Source organism: Lactuca serriola, chromosome 5 (assembly GCF_051521515.1).
Source record: "Lactuca serriola cultivar US96UC23 chromosome 5, Lser_US96UC23_V15, whole genome shotgun sequence".
NCBI lineage: Eukaryota > Viridiplantae > Streptophyta > Magnoliopsida > Asterales > Asteraceae > Lactuca > Lactuca serriola.
Window position 1 is genome coordinate 217,834,889 of NC_136412.1, and position 25,068 is coordinate 217,859,956.

The 25,068-nt window shown below is 35.8% G+C and overlaps 1 protein-coding gene across 2 annotated transcripts; it reads right to left on the reverse strand.

Moving 5' to 3' along the window:
• Nucleotides 1-1,698: 1,698 nt before the first annotated feature.
• Nucleotides 1,699-4,905, reverse strand: FAD6 (fatty acid desaturase 6). Of its 2 annotated transcripts, none has more exons than XM_079001654.1 (10): nucleotides 4,713-4,905; nucleotides 4,574-4,628; nucleotides 3,416-3,660; nucleotides 3,187-3,330; nucleotides 2,958-3,109; nucleotides 2,752-2,874; nucleotides 2,504-2,681; nucleotides 2,295-2,413; nucleotides 2,093-2,207; nucleotides 1,699-2,006 (listed from the first exon to the last, which is right to left on the reverse strand). In XM_079001654.1, exons 1-10 carry the CDS (start codon nucleotides 4,749-4,751, stop codon nucleotides 1,845-1,847), a joined length of 1,332 nt encoding a protein of 443 aa, XP_078857780.1. In that variant the 5' UTR covers nucleotides 4,752-4,905; the 3' UTR covers nucleotides 1,699-1,844. The 2 variants fall into 2 exon arrangements, with proteins under 2 accessions (XP_078857780.1, XP_078857781.1); XM_079001655.1 differs by having other exon boundaries at nucleotides 3,416-3,664; nucleotides 4,713-4,902.
• Between the last annotated feature and the right edge of the window lie 20,163 nt (nucleotides 4,906-25,068).

Below are 25,068 nucleotides of genomic sequence, written 5' to 3' on the forward strand. Positions count from 1 at the left end.
GTCTGATAAATTCTTGTCTACAAATTTTTCTTACAAAGAAACATTGGAAAACTCACAACATCCCTCAGATAAAGGGTAATATATTTTTCGATTTGTACACATTTGGTCACTGAGTTTTTTCCATCCACATTTACTCTTTCCACTTGTTAAACTGTACACATTCAGTCGTTATGACCAGTTACTCCAAGTTAGCAGGAAAAATGACTTAATATGATAATATATTTCTCATTTGTACACATTTAGTCCTTGATATTTTTGGACACATTTAGTCATTAATATTTTTTCATTTCAAAACAAGTTATTTTTGTTTTTGTACTCATTCAATACTTATGAATGATTTTTTTAGGTTTTTCTCAGAACATCTTACGTGGGACAATCATTGATGAGTTATTTGGGGCTGTTGATGCTTATGTTCATCACGATCTCGACTGCTTGGTTGTGTAGGTCTTGTTGTTTGGCTTAGGTCTTGTGTTATGAACGTCACAACTTCTCCATACGATATCAGTGTTTAGCGATCTTTATATCCACTCATTCGTTTTTTGAGTCTAGTACAACTTTCGTTAAGATTACTCCCGTTAAAATGTAATATATTTTTACTTACGATTTTATATAAAAAATATTCATACATGCATTTATAAAAAAACGTATGGATGAAAAGATCGTAAGTAAAAAATATATTACTTTTTAACGGGAGTAATTTAAATGAAAGTTGTAGTAGATTAAAATACGAACACATTGATATAAAGATCGTTAAAATCCGAGATCGTACGAAGAAGTTATAACGTTCAGAACACATGACATAAACAACCAAGTAGTCGGGATCGCGATGGTCATAAGCATCAAAAGTCTCAAACACCTCATTAATGATTGTCTCACGTAAGATGATGTCATGAGAAAAACCTAAAGAAATCATTCAAAAGTACTAAATTGGTACAAAAATAAAAATGACTTATTTTGCAACAAAAATATATAAATGACTAATATGTACAAAAATATTAAGGATTAAATGTGTACAAAATAAGAAATATATTACCCTATTAAGTCATTTTTACCGATTAACCTGTCATAAAGACTGAATGTGTACAGTTTAACAAGTTCAAAGGGTAAATATAAACAAAAAAAATTTCAACGACCAAATATGTACAAATCGAAAAATATATTACTTTTTTAAAATCATTATCCCAAAAATAAAATGTTTGTTGGTAACTTGAAAACATTTTGAAAATTTTATTTCCCAAATTCAGTGAACCCAAATTACTAATTTTGTAAAACATTAAATCTAATATTAGTTAAATTTCAACAATATCACATAATGGTTTCCGTTTACAGTTCCTAAAGTATGGAACTGGAACTGTTTGTACCCATTAGGACCGATTCTTGTACCCAACCCCCCTATAATAAACAATATGATAAATTGATATTTGAATTTATTCTAAACGATTCTTAAAAAGTCGACCAAAGTCTCAACAAAAAACATGGATGGTAATTAGCATGTTATGTCTTTTGTATATACGCAAAGCAACTTCTAATTAGGTAATAATTACAGTATAAAATACTGGTTAAATATTTATTATATAATTTAATCATATTTATCCTAAGTTTATATGCAATGGTGCCAACATTTTGACTTTTACAAGATTATTTCTGATACCATTTCATATTTGACGCATAATGTAAAATGTGAATATGAGGACACTATTATTCTAAACTTAATTTTCAATTTAGTTTTATAATAATGAGCCAACAAGAAGCTTTATTCAGAAAAATAGTATAAATAAGAAAAGGAAATAAACAATTAAAAATAAATAAACTCAAACAAAAATTTAAAAAAAAAAAACAATATATTAGGCGTAATCGGGCATAACCCGTCTAAGAAATCTGATCGGCTCCGATATCTCAGGAGCAACCTCTTCAAAAGAGATATAATTACGCTCCTCATTGTACACGTGGCAGATTGTCAAAATTGTCTTCATTAACCGCCAGTTCCATGATGCCTCGTTCATATACTGTGTTGTGTATCACAATTCATACAAACAAAAATAATTAAGTTTCTTTTTTACTTAATGAAAAAAAAAAAAAAAAAAAAACTTACTTTTCCCCAATTTTCTTGAAGTGCTTTATGAGCCATTCTCAAATTGTAGCTTGGAATCTTTGAGGAGACATGGTGAGGAATATGAACATTGATATCATGACAAAGGATCTCTATCCTGTACACAATAATTTAAAAAAAAAAAAAAGTATTAGAGTAAAAATATTAGTTTAAATGAATTAAAAATAATAGTTTAAAAAGATACCATCGAGGATAATCACAATGCACGGTTCCACTAAGTTGAGCCTGAGCCGGATTCCACTCTTCCGACGATTTGAAAGGTATGTGAGGCGCCGTGTGGTGAACCATCGTGAAAGTGCTCATCTGTAAACACAATAACATCTACACAGTGATAGACTGACACTGACAGTGACAATGACAGTAACACAGACAGACTGAGGAAATTCGTATTACCCAAAAATGATAGCCCAGCCACGGCATTAGCCAGAACTTTATCCATCCAACTAACCCCGCTTTATACACAATCAACGGCCATCCAATTGCCATAAATGCGAAAACACAAGCCAGACTAATTTTCACTCTTCCAATTTCATTTGATCTAAATTTACTCAAATTAAAATGCCATATTAACCTGAAAACAATATAAATTAATCAACAATATGTATTTTAACTATTTGTCATATCAAAATATGGAAAATTACCAATGTGATATAGACATGATGGGGCGAATAGGACCATATCCGAAGACAATTGCCTTTTTGAAAAATGGTGACTCATCAAAATGTTTTTTCATTACAGGATGCCAAGCTGTATCTTCGTTCAACCTAAAATAAAATTGAGCTTCTATTGTAAAAGGGTATTATGGTAATTTTTTTAATAATACAATTACAATTACAATTACACGTACATGTTTGTTTTCGCGTGATGTCGGTCATGCTTGAAGCGCCATGGCTCATAGGGGTATATTAAGGGTAAAAAGGCCAAAGTTCCAACAATATCTTCTAATAACTTGTTCTTTGAGAAAGATTTGTGTGCACAATCGTGGCCTATTACAAAGAACTTTTGAAGGAAAAAAAATTTTAGATTGATTACAAGAAACTCAAAAAATAAATGAAAATGTTTATTTACGATTTTACCCCTGTAACTGCAGTTCCTGTCCATGCCCAAGCTAAAGGAAGAAGATACCATGGGGATTTGGCAATCATGAAAAGCCCCAATGCATATGAAGTGGTAGATATCAAAACCGATTTCCATGCTTTCATGTTATCAATTTCAAATACCTTTTGAGAAAAAAAAATGAAGTATGAGAGATGAATATTTAAAAAAAAAAAAAAGGATAAAAATTAATAAGTAAGAGTGTAATACGGATTTGGGAAGAGTATCGATGATGTTCTTCAATGTGATATTATCTGGAAGTGATTCTCCAATTTGTCTAAAACCGTAATTTTCGCATAATTCTTGTCTTCTTTCTGCACTGTCTGCTGCTGGTAATGGTGGTGTGATAGGACTGGCTACTGATTTTACTATTTTACCCTTTCGTAAAGGAATGACATATTTTTGGGTTTTGGGTTTGTGTTGAGGTAGAGCTTCCCACTTTAAAAGAGATGTGCCTGTCTAATCAAGCAAGTATTGTAAGAAGTTACATTACTTAATTAACTATATCTATATACTATTCACCTAATAAATTTCTCTTTAATATGATGCCTAATAATTACAGTGTATTGTAAAAATAACTAAATAGAAACCATGAGAAGTAACTAAAGATATACTCATATACTAACTATTGAACAAACAAAATTTGATAGAACGAATTAAAAAGTAAAATGAAAAACCATAGTTGCAAAAAGAGAGGGATAAAATTGAGAAAGACTAACAATAGTAAAGAAAAAAGGAAAAAGGAAAAGGGCAGTATAGTAGATAAATTCATTTTCTTGTAATTAACTTGAAAAATGAAGAATAACTTGGTATAAATAAATGAACATCAAAAGGTTAAAAATAAAATAGTGTGTTTTCTAAGTTCATGGGTTTCATACATTTCTATAATTTTGTGGTTATTGATTGAAGCAAGGTTTCATGATCTTTTAGCCAAATCCACCCTAAAAACAAGTAAACATGCATAAAACAACACTATCACCTTTAACACATTTCATAGTAAATTAGTAATTAGCTACTTTTTTTTCTTCTTACTCTTAATCTCTTTTAATTGGTGTCAAAAGGCCTTAATCTCTTTTAGGGATTCTGGTTTTGCAGGTCTAGATAACACTCTACTATAGGGACAACATTCAATATCATCATTCCTCGACTATGTTTGACATCAACGAAGCAATATATAGGTCTGTTTACCATATCGAGGTTTACATATCTATAACCAGAAAGCCATCACAACCTGATATTGGGGAAAATCATCGATTCTAATGAACAGACTTGAATGTTTAACTGTTTAAGACCGCGTCTTTTTACTAATGCGTTGAGACGATAAAACCCCAAATCTCCAAATTACACCGCGAGAGTAAGGATTCATACCTGTTGGATACAGTGACACAAATCTGTGTCCATGAATTCGCTTTTGTTGGGGACCCTAAAATCAAAATTAACCAAGGAACATCAAACAGTGTCTAAAATGAACAAATTCAACTTCAGAGATTAACGGAATGCATGTTACCTTCAAAAGGAAACTAGAATCAACGAGTCTGCAAGCCATTGGAAGCAGAAAAATGGCCGATTCACGAAACCTTTTGGAGATTTACGAGGGTAAACAAGAGTGGGTCGCTCTAAAGAGAACCATAGAATATCGATTCGATTCAGTGGGGTTTAAAATGATAACACATAAACCCCTCTTCTCGCCCCCTTTATGGATAGAAGTCGTTTCGGCCCCTCGTTATCCCCAGGACCCAAAGTGATGTTTGATTCACGTGAGACAGGTGAAGTTTATATAAACAGTCCTTGTACTATGTTTCATTGCATAATTGCTCCTCATTTTGTGCAACTATAAACAGCTAAATGATATTTTGGATTATGTTAAACGTTTAAAATGAAATATAGCAACGGAAACTGTATCACCCAAATTTCCAAAACTAAAATTTTCATTTAAATGCGCTTAATTCTTAAAACACTTTTCGTAAAAATCTCATTTTGTTTAAATTGAAAAACATAACTCCATAATCAATTAAATAATAATCCAGGATCCTCTAAACATAACTCTTCCTCTGGTGTGTACAATCGAGCCGGTACCGTCCTGTGATCCTGAGAAAAACCTGAAACACATAACACATAACACGGTAAACACGAAGTTTAGTGAGTTCCCCAAAATACCACATACAACACATATTAGCCACTCGAGGCTATAACTCTATTGACCCTCCGGTCAATGTGTCTCGGTGGGACCCTCCAGTCTCATAACTTTGTGGACCCTCTGGTCCTAAGCTCGTTGGTCCCTCAGGTCCGGTTTGCTTGAGCCTTCCGACCTCATGAATCGTTGGACCCTCCGGTCCGGTCTATAAACTCCGCATAGCATAAATCACAAAGACATAATCCATAGCATGTCACATACAACAGGATAACATAATACTCAATGTAAGCACATAAGACCTTTCGGTCACACATAACTACCACTCAAGGTAAAGTATAGTGAAAAGACTCACCTGGAAGCAGAAAGCAGTTATCCTTACACTTGAATCTCGAACTCGCCACCGCCTAACACATAAGGCAAATATCTCTAATTAGACCGACAATTTCTCTTTCCCTCTCTAATCGGGTAGTGGGTAAAAGACCATTTTACCCCTCTATGATCTCTATTACTTATGTTGACCAAAACCCCAAAGTCAACACAAGTCAATTCAAGTTAAAGGTCAACTTTGACTAGACTCGGCGAGTCCATGCGTGTCCTTTGAATCCTCAAAAGCCTCACTCGACTCGTCGAGTTAACCTTTCACTCGACGGGTTACCACTGGTCACGAATCGCGGGGCAACCCGACTCGACTCGTCGAGTCCCCATATGGACTCGGCGAGTTCCCCCCATGGCAACACTGAAAAGACCTTTTGAGGTCAGATTTGTTTCTCTAACTTATATATCTGACCTTCTTACACCTAATAATCACGTAAAGGTTCAATCTTTAAGCTCATGCAACACCCTTATGCCCTTAAATGAAGAAATAACTCCTAAAATGGCAACCTAGATCCATAACCCCAAAGGGACTGCATAAAGCTGGAAGATTGGGACTCTCTGGACCTCTTAAGGTCCAGATCTAAAGCTTATACCACATTGGGATCTCGTATGCATCATATACTATCCAAGAAAGGGTAAAGAAAACCCTAGATTCAATGATTTTTACACAAAACAGAAGGAAAGGGTGAAATACTACCTCAAAATAGAGATCCTTGCTTAGATGTCTCAGAATAACAACCTCCATTGGTCCTTCAAGTTGAATCCCTTCACTTCATTTGAAAAACCACACCAAAATTACTTGATTTCATCACAAGAACTCTTCCTTGGCTCCAATGGCGATTTAGGGTTTCTTACAGGAGATATGAGGCGCACCCAAGGTCATAAGTTCCTTTAAATAGGCTCCAACCCTGGAACTTAGGGTTTTCTCTGCCCAGTACCTACTCGGCGAGTCCATCCTAGGACTCGTCGACTCCGCTCATTAAATCCACGCGGCAAATCTCGACTCGGCGAGTTGGTCCCTCAACTCGTCAAGTCCCTCCTCAAATCTCAAGATTAGCATACCCAATAATGTCCCTGTAAATCCGGATGTTACAATTCTCCCCCACTTGAATTAGATTTCGCCCTCGAAATCACCCCTCAACCACTTATAGATTGAAATTATCAACCCGAAGGCACTACTGAAATGATCTTCATACTACACCGATATCTTTCTCTATGGACCCGCGAAACCACATAAAACCTCCAAAACCAAAATTTAAACCACCTCTTTCATCGCTAAAATACTCCTTCCCAATACCCGAAAACTCTAGTGGCTTGACCCACCGCTTGACCGCCTACTCGAGCGATCACCATGATATTCGCTCCTCAAATATCAACCCTGCTTACTCACCGGCTCACTGATTCTCATAAGACCACATCCAACAACCGGCTATCGCCCTCCCAAACCGATCATGCTAAATCATACGAATCACGCCCCACGACTAAAAGGGGTCACACTCCACCGGGGTACATCTACTAAACTGTTATCAGAAACCATCCAATCAAAAAATCCCAACACTCTGCCCTCAGGCACAAAAGCATAACCATGATCGCTCATAAGTGTCCTGAAACATCACATTCATAAGTCTCAGCTCCAAATTCCATATCCCCTTTAGCACCACACGAGGTCTGACCGCTGAATCTGCTCGGTCGTCTGAAGCACCAACCATGTACTACCCATCACACGTTGCCCTACCTCTCCCCAACAAATGGGAGTCTGACACCTCCTCCCATACAACAGCTCAAAGGGTGGCATACCAATGCTCGAATGATGGCTGTTGTAATAGGAAAACTCGGCCAAGGGTAAGTACATGTCCCAACTCCCTCCAAAATGCAATACACATGCCCGAAGCATGTCCTTGAGCGTCTGAATCGTCCGCTCACTTTGCCCGACTCTCCGCAAAAGAGCTTCCACTAACTTCCCCTTCGCATCAACTATCTCGGCCCTGTGACACACAAGTCACAAAATTCTCAAATGAAAACTACAATCCAACCGGAAATCAACTTAGCCCTGACAAAGACGGAGACCCCAGTCTCGCCCCTGGTTCAACCACCAGGCTCCAAAAACTCAATAATAAGGCTATTTAAGCCTAAAACTCGTCTGCATCATACTCTGATTGGAGATCACTTCATCATCACACTCTCTTATCGTCTAGTGAGTACAATTGTTCCATGCAGCATCATGATGACCTCTCGACGACTAGTGAGTACTACGGCTCCTTGTAGCATCACAACAGCCTCTGATTAGTGAGTACTACGGCTCCCCGTAGCATCACAACATCATCTGACTAGTGAATACTACGGCTCCCCGTAGTATCACAACTCCCCCGCTCTCACTTGTGAGTACCACGCCCCCCCCCCCCCCCCCCGTAGCATCACAATACCCTCTGACTAGTGAATACTACAGCTCCCCATAGTATCACAACTCCCCCTCTCTGACTTGTGAGTACTACGACTCCCTGTAGCACCACAGCACCCTCTCTCATCACCCCATAATCTCATTCTCACTACAACACCACACTACGTCCACTAACTCATGCTCCGCAGACTATCATAGATAGCTACACACACTTGACCCAAATATGCATCACAGACTCTGACCGCGACCGCCATAACAAAATACCTTCCCCTGCTGAGATCCATAACCTTAAATAATCCCTCTCGTTGTCAATACCCGAAGGGCTCCCACTGGAACCGTAAATACATGATACACCACTAGTCGTTTCAAACTCAATATTCTAAATAACTCTGAAATCGGGACATTATACTCAGTCACCACGGAACACCATTACAGAACATCACGATATCCTGCCTCAACCACTGATCTCCTACTCCCAGCACCATACATATACAACAATACATTTCCTCTGAACTCCATGAATAATTATTCTTTTTACCCAATGCGCAACTTCAGTGTATCCAAACACTCAATTGGAATACAAAGAAAGCGTTAACACTTCAGAACACGTTGATGATCCTCTGAAACCCTTTCCCCTACCGCTCAAAATCCAAGCAAGAATATACATACCAGCCCGGGAGTTGGCTGCTCGATAATCTTCTATCCACCCCAAAAAGGGCATATACAATCCATACTTCGACCCAGAAGTTCTCAACTGCTCATACCATCTTAACGAGTCTTCCACTTGAAACGGCCCTGACCACCACCAGATTCCTGACCATTGGCTACCTGCCGAGGAGACACCCATCTTTTCTCAGACACATACCACATGCATTATCTCGTTCTGCACCTTTCCTTGATCACCAATGACCTTGGCCTCATGAATTCGAGCCACAGGTTTCTGTATCCAACCCCTGACCACTCTTACACAAATCTCTGGTTCCCTCAATAAAATACCCGGTTCTCCTCCACTTAAGGTTCGAACCATCACCAATTGATGCATCAACACTCTACCCCACAGGCGGTTTCTTCCAGAAACATCGCACCTACACTTGGAAGGTGCCACACAACGCCCCATGATCTCCCCATGTAGAGATCAAGAAACCTCAAATACCCTAAATCTCTGAAGAAATCCTCAGGAACTTCTCATCACGATTGCCTCTAACCATTTGAAGTCTCATACCATCCCAATACTGGACATCCCAACTGTTCAACACTATCACTAACTCTTAGACTGAAACAATAAATCATCATACTCCTCATCCTCGACTTCTCAACACCCGTTCCAACACATGAATCATCACGAGAATAAGGACTCCACTACCATACTCAATGCCCATCATTGACAAAAGAGCCACCGCTCTAATATACTCGACTGGATTACCCGCTGATACTGCTACCACACGCCCTACTATACTCAATTAGGGTGTAATGTGGTCTTTGACCATCTCAGTCCCCACTGACTACCTGCTAATGGTAGATCATTTCCTCGCGGCAGACATGTTGCCTGATACTCTGGTGGAAAAATCGTCATCAATGTCAACCCATAGGGTTTACTCCTAAACCCAAAACTGAAATCTCACGCCTCTCCTACTTCCCATAGGAAACATAAATAGCACCCAACAAGTCACAGAAGGTGACATTGTTGGATTAGTGTCTAAGTCCATAACTATTTTGGTATGTACTTGACCCGACAGTGCATGGTCCTTTTGGGTTGCCTTCACCAAAGCAACTTGATAGGATGAATTATGGAGATAAATGATTAAATATGATTTATTACTATATTATGAGAATAATATATTAAAGGAGAAATCATATTGTTTAATTAATATTAGTCAAGAATTAATAAGAATTAAGTTTGTGACTAAAAGAGATTAATTAAACTCAAGGGACTGGAAGTGTAATTATAAGATAATTGCAATTAGGCTATGGATTGCCTTATATTATAAGGTTGGATGAATTCTATGGGGAAACCCATTAGAAATTGTCCAAGGCCTTTAAGGAAAGGAGTCCATGGGTTGCTTAGGATTGTCTTAAATCAAGAGGTGGACGAATTCTTATGGGAAGCCCATAAGAAAATCGTCCAAGGGCTTGATTAAAGGAGTCTATGGGTTGCTTAGGGCTTAAGCAACCAAATTAGGGTTTCCTTGTTAGATAACCCTAATAGCCTCACTATATATAGAACCCTTATGCTCCAAAAACGTGGTGACCTTGTTCTCGAGGGTTTCCACACGTTTTTGAGAGCCTCCTTCTCTTCTCTTCTTCATCCTCTTGCTCTTGGTGTTTGTGAACCATTAGAGGAGTGACATTTGTGACTCTAAGCTTTCTAAAGTCAATACAAGAAGGATTTGAGATTGTTATTGCTACATAACAATCAAGGTATGATCTAAACCCTAATTTATATGTTATATTGATTATCATATACTAGATCTAGGGTTTACAGTCTTGGATGAATTGCATGTACAATAGAGAAACCTAAATCCAAGCATTAGGGTTTGTATGAGCACATAGGATGTTCTTATGATCAAAACCCATCAGTGGTATCAGAGCCTTGATTGGTTTCTTTGTATTGATGCATTATGTAGCTGAAAATCGAATTCTGGTTTACTGTTCGACCTGACTCGGCGAGTCAGCCCTACTCGGCGAGTTCCAAAGTGTGACTCGGCGAGTCGGAGCGTCAGACAGAGGAAATTTCAGATTTTGTTGTTGTTTTGCTTAAGGATAATTACCATATTTGTTTCAAACCTATAAAATACGAATTTTATTGTTTCTTAAAGAATGTCATTGCCAAAACACAAGATAATTACCAATTGATTAGATAATAACTTCCTTATATGATAAAGATTGGATTATTTGTATTAATTGGGTAACTTATTTTGCAAGAAATTGAAAATTAGGTCAAATATAGATAATGATGAAATTAATTGTTTAATTTATATTATTTGTTATTTGATCCTTGTGTTATGAAAAGTTTCAATTTTTCCCCTTTAGGTTTTATAGTTTAAATTTAAACTCAAAAGTTTAGTTTTGAAATTTAAATAGTTGAAACCCTAATGTTTTGAAAAGGTTTCAAAACTTGCCCTCAAGTTTTTGAATTTAAATTTTGATTAAAAGTTTAATTTTGATGTATATTTAAATTCTAAACCTAAATGTTTTGAAATGTTTCAAAACTTGCCCTCAAGTTTTAGAATTTAAAAGTTGATTAAAAGGTTTAATTTAGGAATGCTAAATTCTAAAACCCTAGTATTGTTTTGAAAAGTTCAAATCACACCCTTATGGTTTTATTAATTAATTAAGGTGTATAATTAAAAGAGGTTTAATAAATCCATAAAAGTTTAGGTTTACAATTTAATTGAATTAAAAGTATAATTGTTAAATTTGACCTCCTAGTATTTTAAAAGTGTAAAATACACCCTATACTATATATAACATTAAAAGTCTAACATTATATATATGTATAAGTAAAAGTGAGTCTTACCGTTAGTAGGCCTCATTCACGAAGCTGATCTATAAGGGGTGTTTAAGGAAATTGCCTATAAAATGGCGATTGAATGAGTATCCACTCTTACCCACCGCACTCTTGACTAGTGGAGCGTCGTTAGCCGAATGGGTAGGATAGGACAAAACCTTCCATTATAAGTATAATGAAGTACAAAAGTAACTAAATGTTTTACAAATTCCCAATCTTAGTTACTTAGGCAAAAGTGAATTGATGCAATTCCATGAAATTACACTTTGTGCCCTTGCGAAGACGTTAGTGGAGCGTGTGTGGTTAACCGGCACACTAAATGGTTCTAAGAAAAGGTAGCAAAGGGTGACTCAATGTTTGTCATAGTTCGGTGGAGCGTGTGTGGTTTACCAGCACATCGAATAGGTGACTGTAACATGTGAGGGCACCATGTAAGTTTGCATGGTTATTCACACCCGCTTTGTGATCCTCGGCATCCCAGTCACAAACTAGAGGGGCGTATCGAGATTTAAACATGTCATTGAAATGTTCAATGAATCTCAAAGGATCTAGGAGTTTTCATAGATTTAAAACTTAAATTTCTTTTTCGTTTTTCATGGTGGAAATTAGTGAATCGTCATTCACTTACCTTCAAATATTCTGCAACTAGATTACGACATCCCTTTTCTAGGTTGTAGCGTATTGTGTTGGGTCCTAGCCTTAATATTTCATTTGGGTGATTTACTAAGGACTCAATCAATCAAATAACTTGAATTCGTTTTCTCCCATTTTGTAGATGTCAAAGTATGACAACTATGGTCTTCCCAAATCCCATGGAACAAGCGTTCCGCATGAAGATGATATTCCACGATTTGATCGAGGAACAAGAGATCATGCTTCTCTTCCTCCACCTCCTCCAATTATTCTCCCTAACCCACAAGTTCGAAGGCTTGAAAAGTTCAAGCTCACTCAAGCCCTTTTGGCAAGTAAACATGAAGAGGGAAAGTCGGTGTGTGCACACGTCCTAGGGATGAAGTCACACATTGATAGGTTAAGAGTGTTGGGATCCGTTGTCTGTGAGGGGATGGCTGTTGGTTGGGTTCTTCAGTCACTTCCCAACTCATATAGTGAGTTCGTAAGAGAGTACTATATGATGAACTGCGACGTGACCCTTATAGATCTCACCTATATGCTTATTGCCGCTGAATCAACAATGGTTTGGCGCAATAGAAAAGCAAAGATGATTGGTGAATCTGCCTTCAAGACCTCCATGGATATAGACAATGGCAACGAAAGACATGCTATGATCGAAAAGTTTGATCATAAGAGAAGGCAATGTCTGAAGTAGTTCCATGTCCTGTTCCAAAAGAGTCAATTTGCTTTTATTGCCAAGAGAAGGGGCATTGGAGACGAAGTTGCCCTATTTACCTAAGAGATCTAAGAGATGGGAGAGTCAAAATGTATGGCTCTGCTTTAGGTAAAAATCCATTGACTAACTCTTTTAAGCTTCTATTCTAGATTCTTAATACATAATGTGATAAGATTACAATTGATGTTTTGTAGGATCGAAGAAAAGAAAGGAAGCTTGATGGAAGAAGTGAGCAGAATCTAACCATGAAGGAATGGATTTCGATCGCATTACTTGAAGATTAGATTCTTGAGCTACTACTTAGAGTTAGAATGAGATTGCTAAGAAATATGTATAAGCATAGTTTTTTTTAATGAATTGCATTGTAAGGACAAATTTTTCCGCAATAAAATAAATTTTGATTTTATATTATTTATTTATCCTTGCAATGGCATGCATGAAAAATGATGTTTGAAGGTTTCTAATATTAGCAATAATGGATTTGATTCTTAATTATGTTGTTTGTGGAAATGTCGAGAATTTACCAAATAGGGAGAGTTTCTCATCGCCCAAGTTTCAATTGGACAGAAACTTAGAATCATGCAACTTGGTTGCACGATGAATGAGAAATTTCATATTTGGAAATTAGACTAATTCATTGACAAAGTGTCAAGTGAAGGACTAGGAGATCGAGTACACAAAGTTGCGTGTTGATCAAGTCCACCATAAGAGTAACAAAGATATTCGTCATGATTTACTAAAGGTTAGTAAATATGATTATACTTATAAGATTAAGTGTAATTCTGAATTGATTGAAAAAGTTTAAATCAATAGCAGAACGAATAAGAAGAATCAAGAAGGTAGAAAGATAAAAGTTTCTCCATTCTAAGAATAAGGGAGAGTACCTTTTATGCTTTATGATAGGTCTTAATGATTAAGAACCATATCTCAATTGATCCTCTAAGTGAGTCTTAGTACAATTGTATGTCTAAGAAGAGGAATCAAGAATTGAAGAAATGGTTAAATCAAGAAGTCAATCATACTTCGTTCCAAAACAAGTCTTAGAGTTAAGATTGTGACATTGAGTGACAAGTATTAAGAAGGTTTATAACATTCATCAAATGTGGAAAGTTGTGATGTCTTGGATAAGACAAAGACCAACTAGGACCAATTTATGAAATGTTTTGATAAAAGCTACACTAACTCTTGAATACTTGTCAAGAAATGTTTATTGACAAGAGAATCTTATATGTCAAGGAGTCAGTGGGAGTCTTAATGGTCTTGAAAGGTTTCAAGAACAAATCAAAAATAAACCTTATCGATCATCACTAGCACACGAGTTGAGGTTTACAAACTATCGTGTTGACACTATTTTGTTTCTGTGTCATTCCAATTGAGTTAATTATGCATGTGAGTTCTATGAGTTCTCATTTGAACGCATAAAAGGCAGGCACCTTGATCAATGAAAAGTACATTGATAGGAAAAAGGTGAGCTGCTTAACTACTTGGAAGACATGGTGGGCAGCTGTGCTACCATAAGGCAAGAAATCAAGATTAAGAAAGTTCGGTCCATATGAGTTTGAATTTGTCGTAAACTTTAGTTTTGACAAATTCACATGGATAGGAACACATACACCATTAAAATCTAAGTGTCATAAGATTCCTTCCTTCATGAAAAATGATTGTGAGGAAATACTTTCACTAAGAGAGATTTTAAAAAGATAGTGATTGTGAAATTGAATTCTCGAATTCGATTATGGTTACGGTATCCCTTTCCATGATTCGAATTGTGAGATTTGGCAATTAGTCTGAATTGTTTAGACACACATATGAGCTATCTAAGGGAAAGGTGTATAAGCTTAGATAAAGGATTATCAAAGCATTAGGTATTAGAAACATGAACTTAAGAAATTCAATAAGTATTGTTTTTCTGGAAGTTAAGCTGGTTTCTGAATACATGTCAAAGCTAGTGGGAGCATAAGTGTTATGTTTATAATAATCATCATGATAGTGGGAACATAAATGGTATGATTGTATGATTATTATGGAATGTATTGCAAGTTAGCAATATTAATTATAGAAAACAAGAGTTATACTTTGCAAAGTCGTAAGAGTTGAAAAGTTGTTTTGCTATAATTAAGGGAGAGAATATTATGCTTCGTTTCAAATTTAAAGGCTTAGGTTGTGGAATGTTAATAAATTTAGTCAAGGATATATAGTGTATTCTCAAATTTCGATTATGATTACGACATTCCTCTTCATAGTTCGAATTTTGAGAACGTAGCACATAAAATATTATGACAGAAGATTGATAAAGTATCAAATCTTTATGTAAGACATTATGCATCATGTCCCATACGCTTCGGGTATAGGATCGATTGCAAATGCTATAATATTTGACCATTCTAAAATTTTCCAAATGTCTAGCGCATTTAGAAGGAAAAATGACAAGAATCGGTTTTGACTAAGATAATTAAACAACTATCAAAGGACAACCCAAAGTTCGCCTAGGATTGGTCGCTTGTGAGTAGTTGGAAGTATAGTATTGGATGGACCATATCGACATTATTATGAATAAATAAGATTATATTAAGAATGAGTTGTCATATGGAAAATATAGAAACGTGTCCATATCGGGAATTGAATATTGAAAATCTATGTCTAGATTAGAAATTTTATGCAAAAGGATGTTCAAAGGAATGTACTTTGAGTGAGAGACATCATATCTAAGGAATTGTAACAATCTCCGATAGAAAACTTTGTAATATCATTGGCAATAGTCATTGTGACTTTTGTGATATGACATTACGAAAGGATCATTGCATAAAATGTTAGAATCTAACATATTCCATAAGTGGCAAGAATTTGATATTCTTTCACTTGTGAAAAAGGATTAGGAGTTGTGAAATGAGTATGATTGGAAATGTGTTCATTTGATCTATTTCACAAAGTAAGAACCATAGGTAAACATTGTGTGCATGCTAAGTGCATGGGACAAGTGTTGTAATAATTCAAGTAAGAAGTTGATTACCTGAAACAACAAATAATGAGTAATCGATATGGTGATAAATAAAATGTGTTTTATTTATACTCAAAGGTTTGAGGCCATATGGGATTAGTATTATTCTTGTGTTTCACTTTGCATGTTTTGACTTCCTGAATAATTTAATTGGTTTAGAACAGTCAAATTATTCGAACGGGCCACAGTCGTTCATATGTTGGAAGTAGGTATGAATGAAGACTATCGTGAATTGGTGTGTGGATTGTCTGAAGAGTATTAGACATAAGCAAATGTTTGCTGCAACGTTCATGAGTGCTTATGAATATGATTTGAGCATTGGATTAAACCCACGCTCACTTGGATCACTCCATGAATAGTATCACGAGTGAATGGTGAGACGATAACATCTTATATTCTTGAAACCGAGATGTGTGAGTTGTATCTTGAAAATCGGTTGCGCATTGATAATATGTAATCGCACCAGTAACTTGGTGTCATAAAACATATTGTTGTGTGTGATTTGGTGAGTGAGTGCAAGCGAGCATTGAATCAAAGTTTATCTGTTCCTTTTATCCAAAGAAGGATAAAAGCGATATCTTTGGGCCCCTCGATGATTTAGTGATGACAAACGTAAATGCTCGGCCGGGCTAGGGCTAATTTGATTTGTTCAATTAGTCAGTCGTCATAAATCGGAAGTCGAGAAATAGTATAGAGAGAATGATTAGAAATCATGTCTTACGATATCTAGCATGGAAGAATATATGATCCCTTATCTAAAGGACACGCGTATCTGATAGGATCAGAGTTGACAGCGGCTTTGGAAAGCTACGATTATAGATCAGGATCTGAAGTCATACGTAGAATAGTTATTAGACTTATCCAAGTGGGAGACTGTTGGATTAGTGTCTAAGTCCATAACTATTTTGGTATGTACTTGACCCGATGGTGCATGGTCCTTTTGGGTTGCCTTCACCAAAGCAACTTGATAGGATGAATTATGGAGAGAAAGGATTAAATACGATTTATTAATATATTATGAGAATAATATATTAAAGGAGAAATCATATTGTTTAATTTATATTAGTCAAGAATTAATAAGAATTAAGTTTGTGACTAAAAGAGATTAATTAAACTTAAGGGACTGGAATTGCAATTATAAGATAATTGCAATTGGGCTATGGATTGCCTTATATTATAAGGTTGGACGAATTCTATGGGGAAACCCATTAGAAATCGTCCAAGGCCTTTAAGGAAAGGAGTCCATGGGTTGCTTAGGGATTAAGCATCCAAATTAGGGTTTCCTTGTTAGATAACCCTAATAGCCTCACTATATATAGAACCCTTATGCTCCAAAAATGTGGTAAACTTGTTCTCGAGGGTTTCCACACGTTTTTGATAGCCTCATTCTCTTTTCTTCTTCATCCTCTTGCTCTTGGTGTGTGTGAACCATTATAGGAGTGACATTTGTGACTCTAAGCTTTCTAAAGTCAATACAAGAAGGATTTGAGATTGTTATTGCTACATAACAATCAAGGTATGATCTAAACCCTAATTTTATATGTTATATTGATTATCATATACTAGATCTAGGGTTTATAGTCTTGGATGAATTGCATGTACAATAGAGAAACTTAGATCCAAGCATTAGGGTTTGTATGAGCACATAGGATGTTCTTATGATCAAAACCCATCAGACATCTCCTCAATCGGCTGATTGGTCACTCAGACCGCAATCCCCCATAAAAGCCTTCTCTACTAATCGCTGAGTCTTGCGACTACATCTGACATCTTACCAAGGTGCTCTGAAATGCTCTCGACCTCCCTCTCAAGGGATGCCTTTTCGAACTCAATCATGGCCCTTAGGCCTAAAACCACATCGCGTCCAAACTCCACCAATCAATCCTGATCGGACAACCGGAGAATCACAAGCATCATTTGCTAAGAGCTATGGTACTCAGCCCCTGACATCTCTTCTCAATCTACTACAATGCATGGAACTCGAACTATACCATCACCCCTCAATCTGCTAAGATGCATGGTACTTGAACCATGGCATCACTTCCCAATCTGCTCCGATGTATGGTACTCGGACCATAACATCACTCATCAATCTGCTCCGATGTATGGTACTCAAACCATAACATCACTCCCCCAATTTGCTAAGATGCATGGTACTCAAACCATGGCATCACTTCCCAATCTGCTCTGATGTATGGTACTCGAACCATAACATCACTCCCCAATTTGCTAACATGCATGGTACTCGAACCATGGCATCACTTCCCAATCTGCTACTTAGAACCTTCAGAATACACCCTATATTGAGTATGGGTCCTCTGCTTTCGGTAGTACGGGCCCATACTACCTGCCATATCTACCCATACTTTCCACACGGACCATCCTAGAGCTCCTAAGTAGCAACTCAACCCTCTCGTTCACCAATCCCGTCACGCGTGCTTGCTCCTCAGCGAAATGTTCTACTCTGTCAGCGTACTCATTTGACTAAGGCTACTCCCTAGGCTCTTCCTTGGTTCTCACACTTCTCCGCCATTAGTTGTTGAAGAACTCCTAATGATGCCAGCCATCTACCTCCTGAATATCGTCATACTCACTTAGTAGCTTACTCCCATCGTCGAGAGTTCCACAAAGCACAAAGCAAACAACATTCGGGCGTCGAAGCATCTCCTTCAGCACGTAAAACCTCCCTAGGTTATTATGCACTTGCTTTCCTCATACTCGAAGGATATCACCGAACTCTAACATCTTTGCCCCACATGGCCTCTGGCTACCCTCTCGGCAGACTCCTCATATGCTCATATATATACCTCTTCTAGATTACTTGTCTACTCGAATCCCCTAAATGATTCCAACTGAATACTCTCACTCATACTCAAAAGCATATAACAACTCCTAGGCTAAGGCATCACAAATCAGGCAACTCTAGTCCTAAGAGATGAAATACCTAGCCTGTCTCTAGAATGCATAATATCTCATAAAATGTATCATAAATATCTCATAACACACAAGTAAGAGTATTTTGGGAAATCACCGTTCGGGTTCTGGCTGATTGTAGACACTGCTCTTTCTCGCTTTCTCTTCGAACTCTTATTCACTTTTAGAAAATCATCTATTTGAAAACTTTTCTTATTTCCTCGGTTTAAGCCCAGATTTACCCGAAGGTGCATTCGAATCCCTCAAACCAAGGCTCTGATACCAACTTGTAACACCGAAATTTCCAAAACTAAAATTTTCATTTAAATGCGCTTAATTCTTAAAACACTTTTCGTAAAAATCTCATTTTGTTTAAATTGAAAAACATAACTCCATAATCAATTAAATAATAATCCAGGATCCTCTTAAACATAACTCTTCCTCTGGTGTGTACAATCGAGCCGGTGCCGTCCTGTGATCCTGAGAAAAACCTGAAACACATAACACATAACACAGTAAGCACGAAGCTTAGTGAGTTCCCCAAAATACCACATACAACACATATTAGCCACTCGAGGCTATAACTCTATTGACCCTCTGGTCAGTGTGTCTCGGTGGGACCCTCCAGTCCCATAACTCTGTGGACCCTCTGGTCCTAAGCTCGTTGGTCCCTCAGGTCCGGTTTGCTTGAGCCTTCCGGCCTCATGAATCGTTGGACCCTCCGGTCCGGTCTATAAACTCCGCATAACATAAATCACAAAGACATAATCCATAGCATGTCACATACAACAGGATAGCATAATACTCAATGTAAGCACATAAGACCTTTTGGTCACACATAACTACCACTCAAGGTAAAGTATAGTGAAAAGACTCACCTGGAAGCAGAAAGCAGTTATCCTTACACTTGAATCTCGAACTCGCCACCGCCTAACACATAAGGCAAATATCCCTAATTAGATCGACAATTTCTCTTTCCCTCTCTAATCGGGTAGTGGGTAAAAGACCATTTTACCCCTCTATGATCTCTATTACTTATGTTGACCAAAACCCCAAAGTCAACACAAGTCAATTCAAGTCAAAGGTCAACTTTGACTAGACTCGTCAAGTGCACAAGAGTGACTCGGCGAGTCCATGCGTGTCCTCTGAATCCTCAAAAGCCTCACTCGACTCGTCGAGTTAACCTTTCACTCGACGGGTTACCACTGGTCACGAATCGCGGGGCAACCCGACTCGACTCGTCGAGTCCCCATATGGACTCGGCGAGTTCCCCCCATGGCAACACTGAAAAGACCTTTTGAGGTCAGATTTGTTTCTCTAACTTATATATCTGACCTTCTTACACCTAATAATCACGTAAAGGTTCAATCTTTAAGCTCATGCAACACCCTTATGCCCTTAAATGAAGAAATAACTCCTAAAATGGCAACCTAGATCCATAACCCCAAAGGGAATGCATAAAGCTGGAAGATTGGGACTCTCTGGACCTTTTAAGGTCCAAATCTAAAGCTTATACCACACTGGGATCTCGTATGCATCATATACTATCCAAGAAAGGGTAAAGAAAACCCTAGATTCAAGGATTTTTACACAAAACAGAAGGAAGGTGTGAAATACTACCTCAAAATAGAGATCCTTGCTTAGATGTCTCAGAATAACAGCCTCCATTGGTCCTTCAAGCTGAATCCCTTAACTTCATTTGAAAAACCACACCAAAATTACTTGATTTCATCACAAGAACTCTTCCTTGGCTCCAATGGCGATTTAGGGTTTCTTACAAGAGATATGAGGCGCACCCAAGGTCATAAGTCCCTTTAAATAGGCTCCAACCCCGGAACTTAGGGTTTTCTCTGCCCAGTACCTACTCGGCGAGTCCATCCTAGGACTCGTCGAGTCCGCTCATTAAATCCACGCGGCAAATCTCGACTCGACTCGGCGAGTTGGTCCTTCAACTCGTCGAGTCCCTCCTCAAATCTCAAGATTAACATACCCAATAATGTCCCCGTAAATCCGGATGTTACAAAAACAATATATCAAAACACCATCTTAATTTACCATGGAGATATGTACATCGAATAGCTTGTAGCAAAAGAAGCAAGGAGAAGATTTCTCGTAAGCAACGATGTTTGGACGATGATCTTATAGAACCCAAAATAGAGTTATCTATTGCGTGTGCACACCAAAATAACAATGTTCATAAGCGAAGTATATAAAAACTCCAAACTGGGCATGTTGTTCAACAACTATTCTGGAGTTTCCGGTATTGATATGCTCAATCCAACTAAACGAAATGTTGGTGAACATGTTGTGAAGTCACTGTTGTTAAAGGCGATCTGACTATTGAAACTTTAGGAAAAAAAATCATTAAATATATGGGAAAATAATAAATATTATAGGTTGGTCTTCAAACTCGGAAAGGAATTTTGCTCAGTGTATCTCTTCTTTTGATGTGTATCTCTTATTTTGATGACATGTAAATAGGCTTGGAAAAAAACATACATGATGAGAAACTCGAAACTCGCACCTCGGTTTGACCGGGGAATCCTCAGATAAAAGAGCAGGGATGGGAATATCCCTAGTCCCCGACCATGGACCCTACCCTGGTAGATATAAATATATAAAAATAAAATAAAACATATATTTGTAGTAAAATTTATAATACCTAAATTTTGATTAAAGTAAACCAACTCATTAATAATTACTTTGTTGAAATTATACTTTTTATTACTCGTTTATCTAGTTTAACCTCGTGTATAATTTTTATTCTCCTTGGTTTATTTATTTTTACCTGAAATATAAACACTCATAATTTTTTTTCTACTTGATTTTCCATATATATATATATATATATATATATATATATATATATATATATATATATATATATATATATATATAGTTTATAGTGTTTATGCAATATGGTTTGTAAAATCTATAATCCTGTATTGGTAAAATTGAAATTTAGAGTTTTTATTTATGTAAAAGTTTTCATTTTAAAATAGAAAAAGAAATCTCGGATTCCCAATTGGGGACGGGGATTCATTTATACTCTCCGTTGGAGATGAGGATTGAAACGAGGATTTGGAGATGAGGATGGGGACTTAGATCCCCGCTATTACCCGACCCTATTTCCATCTCTACAGGTAAACAGTGGAGACATGTTTATATTACTCCTTTACTTGCAAACTAAGAAATTATTTAAAATTCAAATAATAGGATAAATTAATATTAATACTAATTAATATATCGTTCTTATCCAACCATATGATTACTTACATATTAAGTCCCCCGAGTTTTAGTTTCTAGTTAAGCCACTTTATTATCAATGAATCAGTATATCACTCCCCACTTAATTTTTTTTTTTTCTTCAGAACTTGAACTATGCGTGTAACTTGATAGGCTCATGCATCATCAACAATGTTAATACCATTTTGTTTCATTTTAATAAAATGAGATATTTAAGTGTAAGCAATTCAATCAGGCAATTTGAAATTAATTAGTGATTAAATATATTCTAATAAATAAATATATTTTTTGCCACATGTCGTATTTTCATTTATTTTATCACATGTCATTTGTGGTTATGTTAATTTTTTTTCCACGTGACATTTTATGTTTTTTTTTTCATGGTATTAAATTCCACTAATAATAATATGTAAAAATTATAATAAATGCCATAATAAATGGACATAAATTCTATTAATGTTTTCATTCTAATTCTAAAATTTCCAAATTAGTTTAATGATATAATTACTATAATTCGCTATGGTAAAATTCAACTCTAGCTTTGATTTTATGCTATACACAAACAAATTCTTGAACAATTAGTTTAATGAAACAACTTAATATAAGTTATATAGATTATAACATGTTTTTTTTAACATTACAAGAGTTGTAATAGTTCACATTTACTATATTTGTTTAACTTTTTGTTAGATTTAAGTAAAATTGAAGCTTTTGCTCGAAATTTCGAAACTGTTTATCGGATTTCATATTTGTTCATGGAATTTTGGAGTATTTGAAACAACCAATGTTCACTTATGGGTAGTTATATGTTGTATTGTCTAAAGTTAAAAGCAAATATGAATTAAAAATATTAATTTCAGAAAATGATCCTAAACTTAGTAATAAGACATCTAATATTGAAGTATTTACTTATTCATCAACTTTTTAAAATATGTCAATAGTTTTTTTTATTAGTATATATTGAAATACTTACTTATTAATCATTTTGTTCGTATTTATTTCGAAATTTTACTTTAAAAATGTTTAATATTTAGACATATATATATTCAACTTTTTTAATCAACCCGTGTAGTACACATGTCTCACAACTAGTACTTGATAATATTTGGTCATTATGTGTCAAGAAATTACCCAGACATCATTGGAAGCTAAATAATGCATCACCAACACTCTTTTGGGTTATGTGACATCTTATAATTGCATTTCTATGTGTATTATTTGTATGAACTACTATGTGTATTATGTGTTATTCATGAAAATTTATTTTCAAGCGAGCTTTAAATAGTAGGGAATGTTTAAATTTTCTAAAAGGATTTTAAGCATAACCATTACATTCATGAATGATGGGTTATATCCTGAGCAAAGTCATAGGCACTATATTTTGGAATACAGTCCCATGCAAGCAGTGATGCGTGTAAGTTATGATTGAAAATTTATATTGTCATGATCAGGTGGATGTACTTTGCACACCCATTCATTGGTTTAATATGTGATGGTCACATGAGTCCAAAAGTGTTAAATAGTGAAGCCTATATACGAGTTTAGTGAAAGATGATAGTACATTGTCTATGCTTTGAGTTTATCATATATGTCCTTAAAGAAAAGGATTTTTGTGAGAGTTGATACTTGGGATGTGGGAATAAGTTATGAAGAGTTATTATGTTCATGATTTGACAATGCCCCTATTCAAAATGATTTCTTTCCCCAAGTGATATTAAAGCAAACTTTTAATGAGTTTGAAATATTTATGGAAGATTTTACTTTGGGATTGGATTGTTTATGTTATATCATATAACTAATAGATCTTTATGTCCAAGAGTCATTATAGAATGATATATTGCTAGATAATATATGATCTTAAATGGTCACACTAACAACAACTTGATGCAAATATATTATTTATAGGAAATTGATTCTTGATAGATAAATATACGTCTTTTAATTAATTGGAAATTAATTATTTCATGGAAATATTATTTTTTAATGTTAAGTATCATAATATATCATAAAATATGATTTATTAAGTGTGACATCCCCAAAATCACGGCCAGAAAAAGACAGGTTTCATTTATGCTTTTAAAATAATTTCAGAGTAAATCCATTGATTTAAAAGAGTTGCAGAATTTGTCCCCAAAACAAAACATGATAAAATAAAGTTTATCAAAGCATTTCTTAAGGAAATCTATTTTCATTATATATCAAAACTCGGGATGTCATGTTCCGATACAGACACAAAAGCAAAACAATAAAACATAAACCTTACACAGTTATATACAACTACAAATCTATAAACAAAAACATCTTCACAAGTTCTCCAACTTATGCTCTCGCGCCACTACTTGTAACACAAAGAAACTGAGTGAGTTATTTTAAAAAGAGTAAATTACATAAATGCCCCTTATAGTTTAGATTAATTTGTATGTTTGATCCTTAACTTATACAATCGCTATAATTTGATTTTGTTATCCGCTTGGTTCCTAATTAATTTAAAATGACCAATATGTCCTTAATGACTATTTTAATTAATTTTAACGTATTAAAAAAATTACTTAATAAATATAAGTCTCACCCACCTGATTTTTTATCCTCACTATCGACCATCTCTTTTCATGTCCATCCTTTTCTTTTTCTCTCATATACAATTGAAATTAAAGAAACCAACATCACATGACCTAAAGCCTCCATTATCCTCTAGACATTCACAATCAATGTAATTTACTCTTTTAAAAATATTAACATGTTAAAAGTTAGATTTCACATATGAATGACCAACCATATAACCTTTAGAAACCACAAGGACCATTGGTGTAACTTTTCGTAAGGATATCCTAAAAGTGCTATTTTTGAAAAACACTTGGACCATTTATTAATTTTTGTTTTAAATTCTTGTATATACATGTTTATATGTGTATGTACATGTCGCGCATCTATACATATCACGTG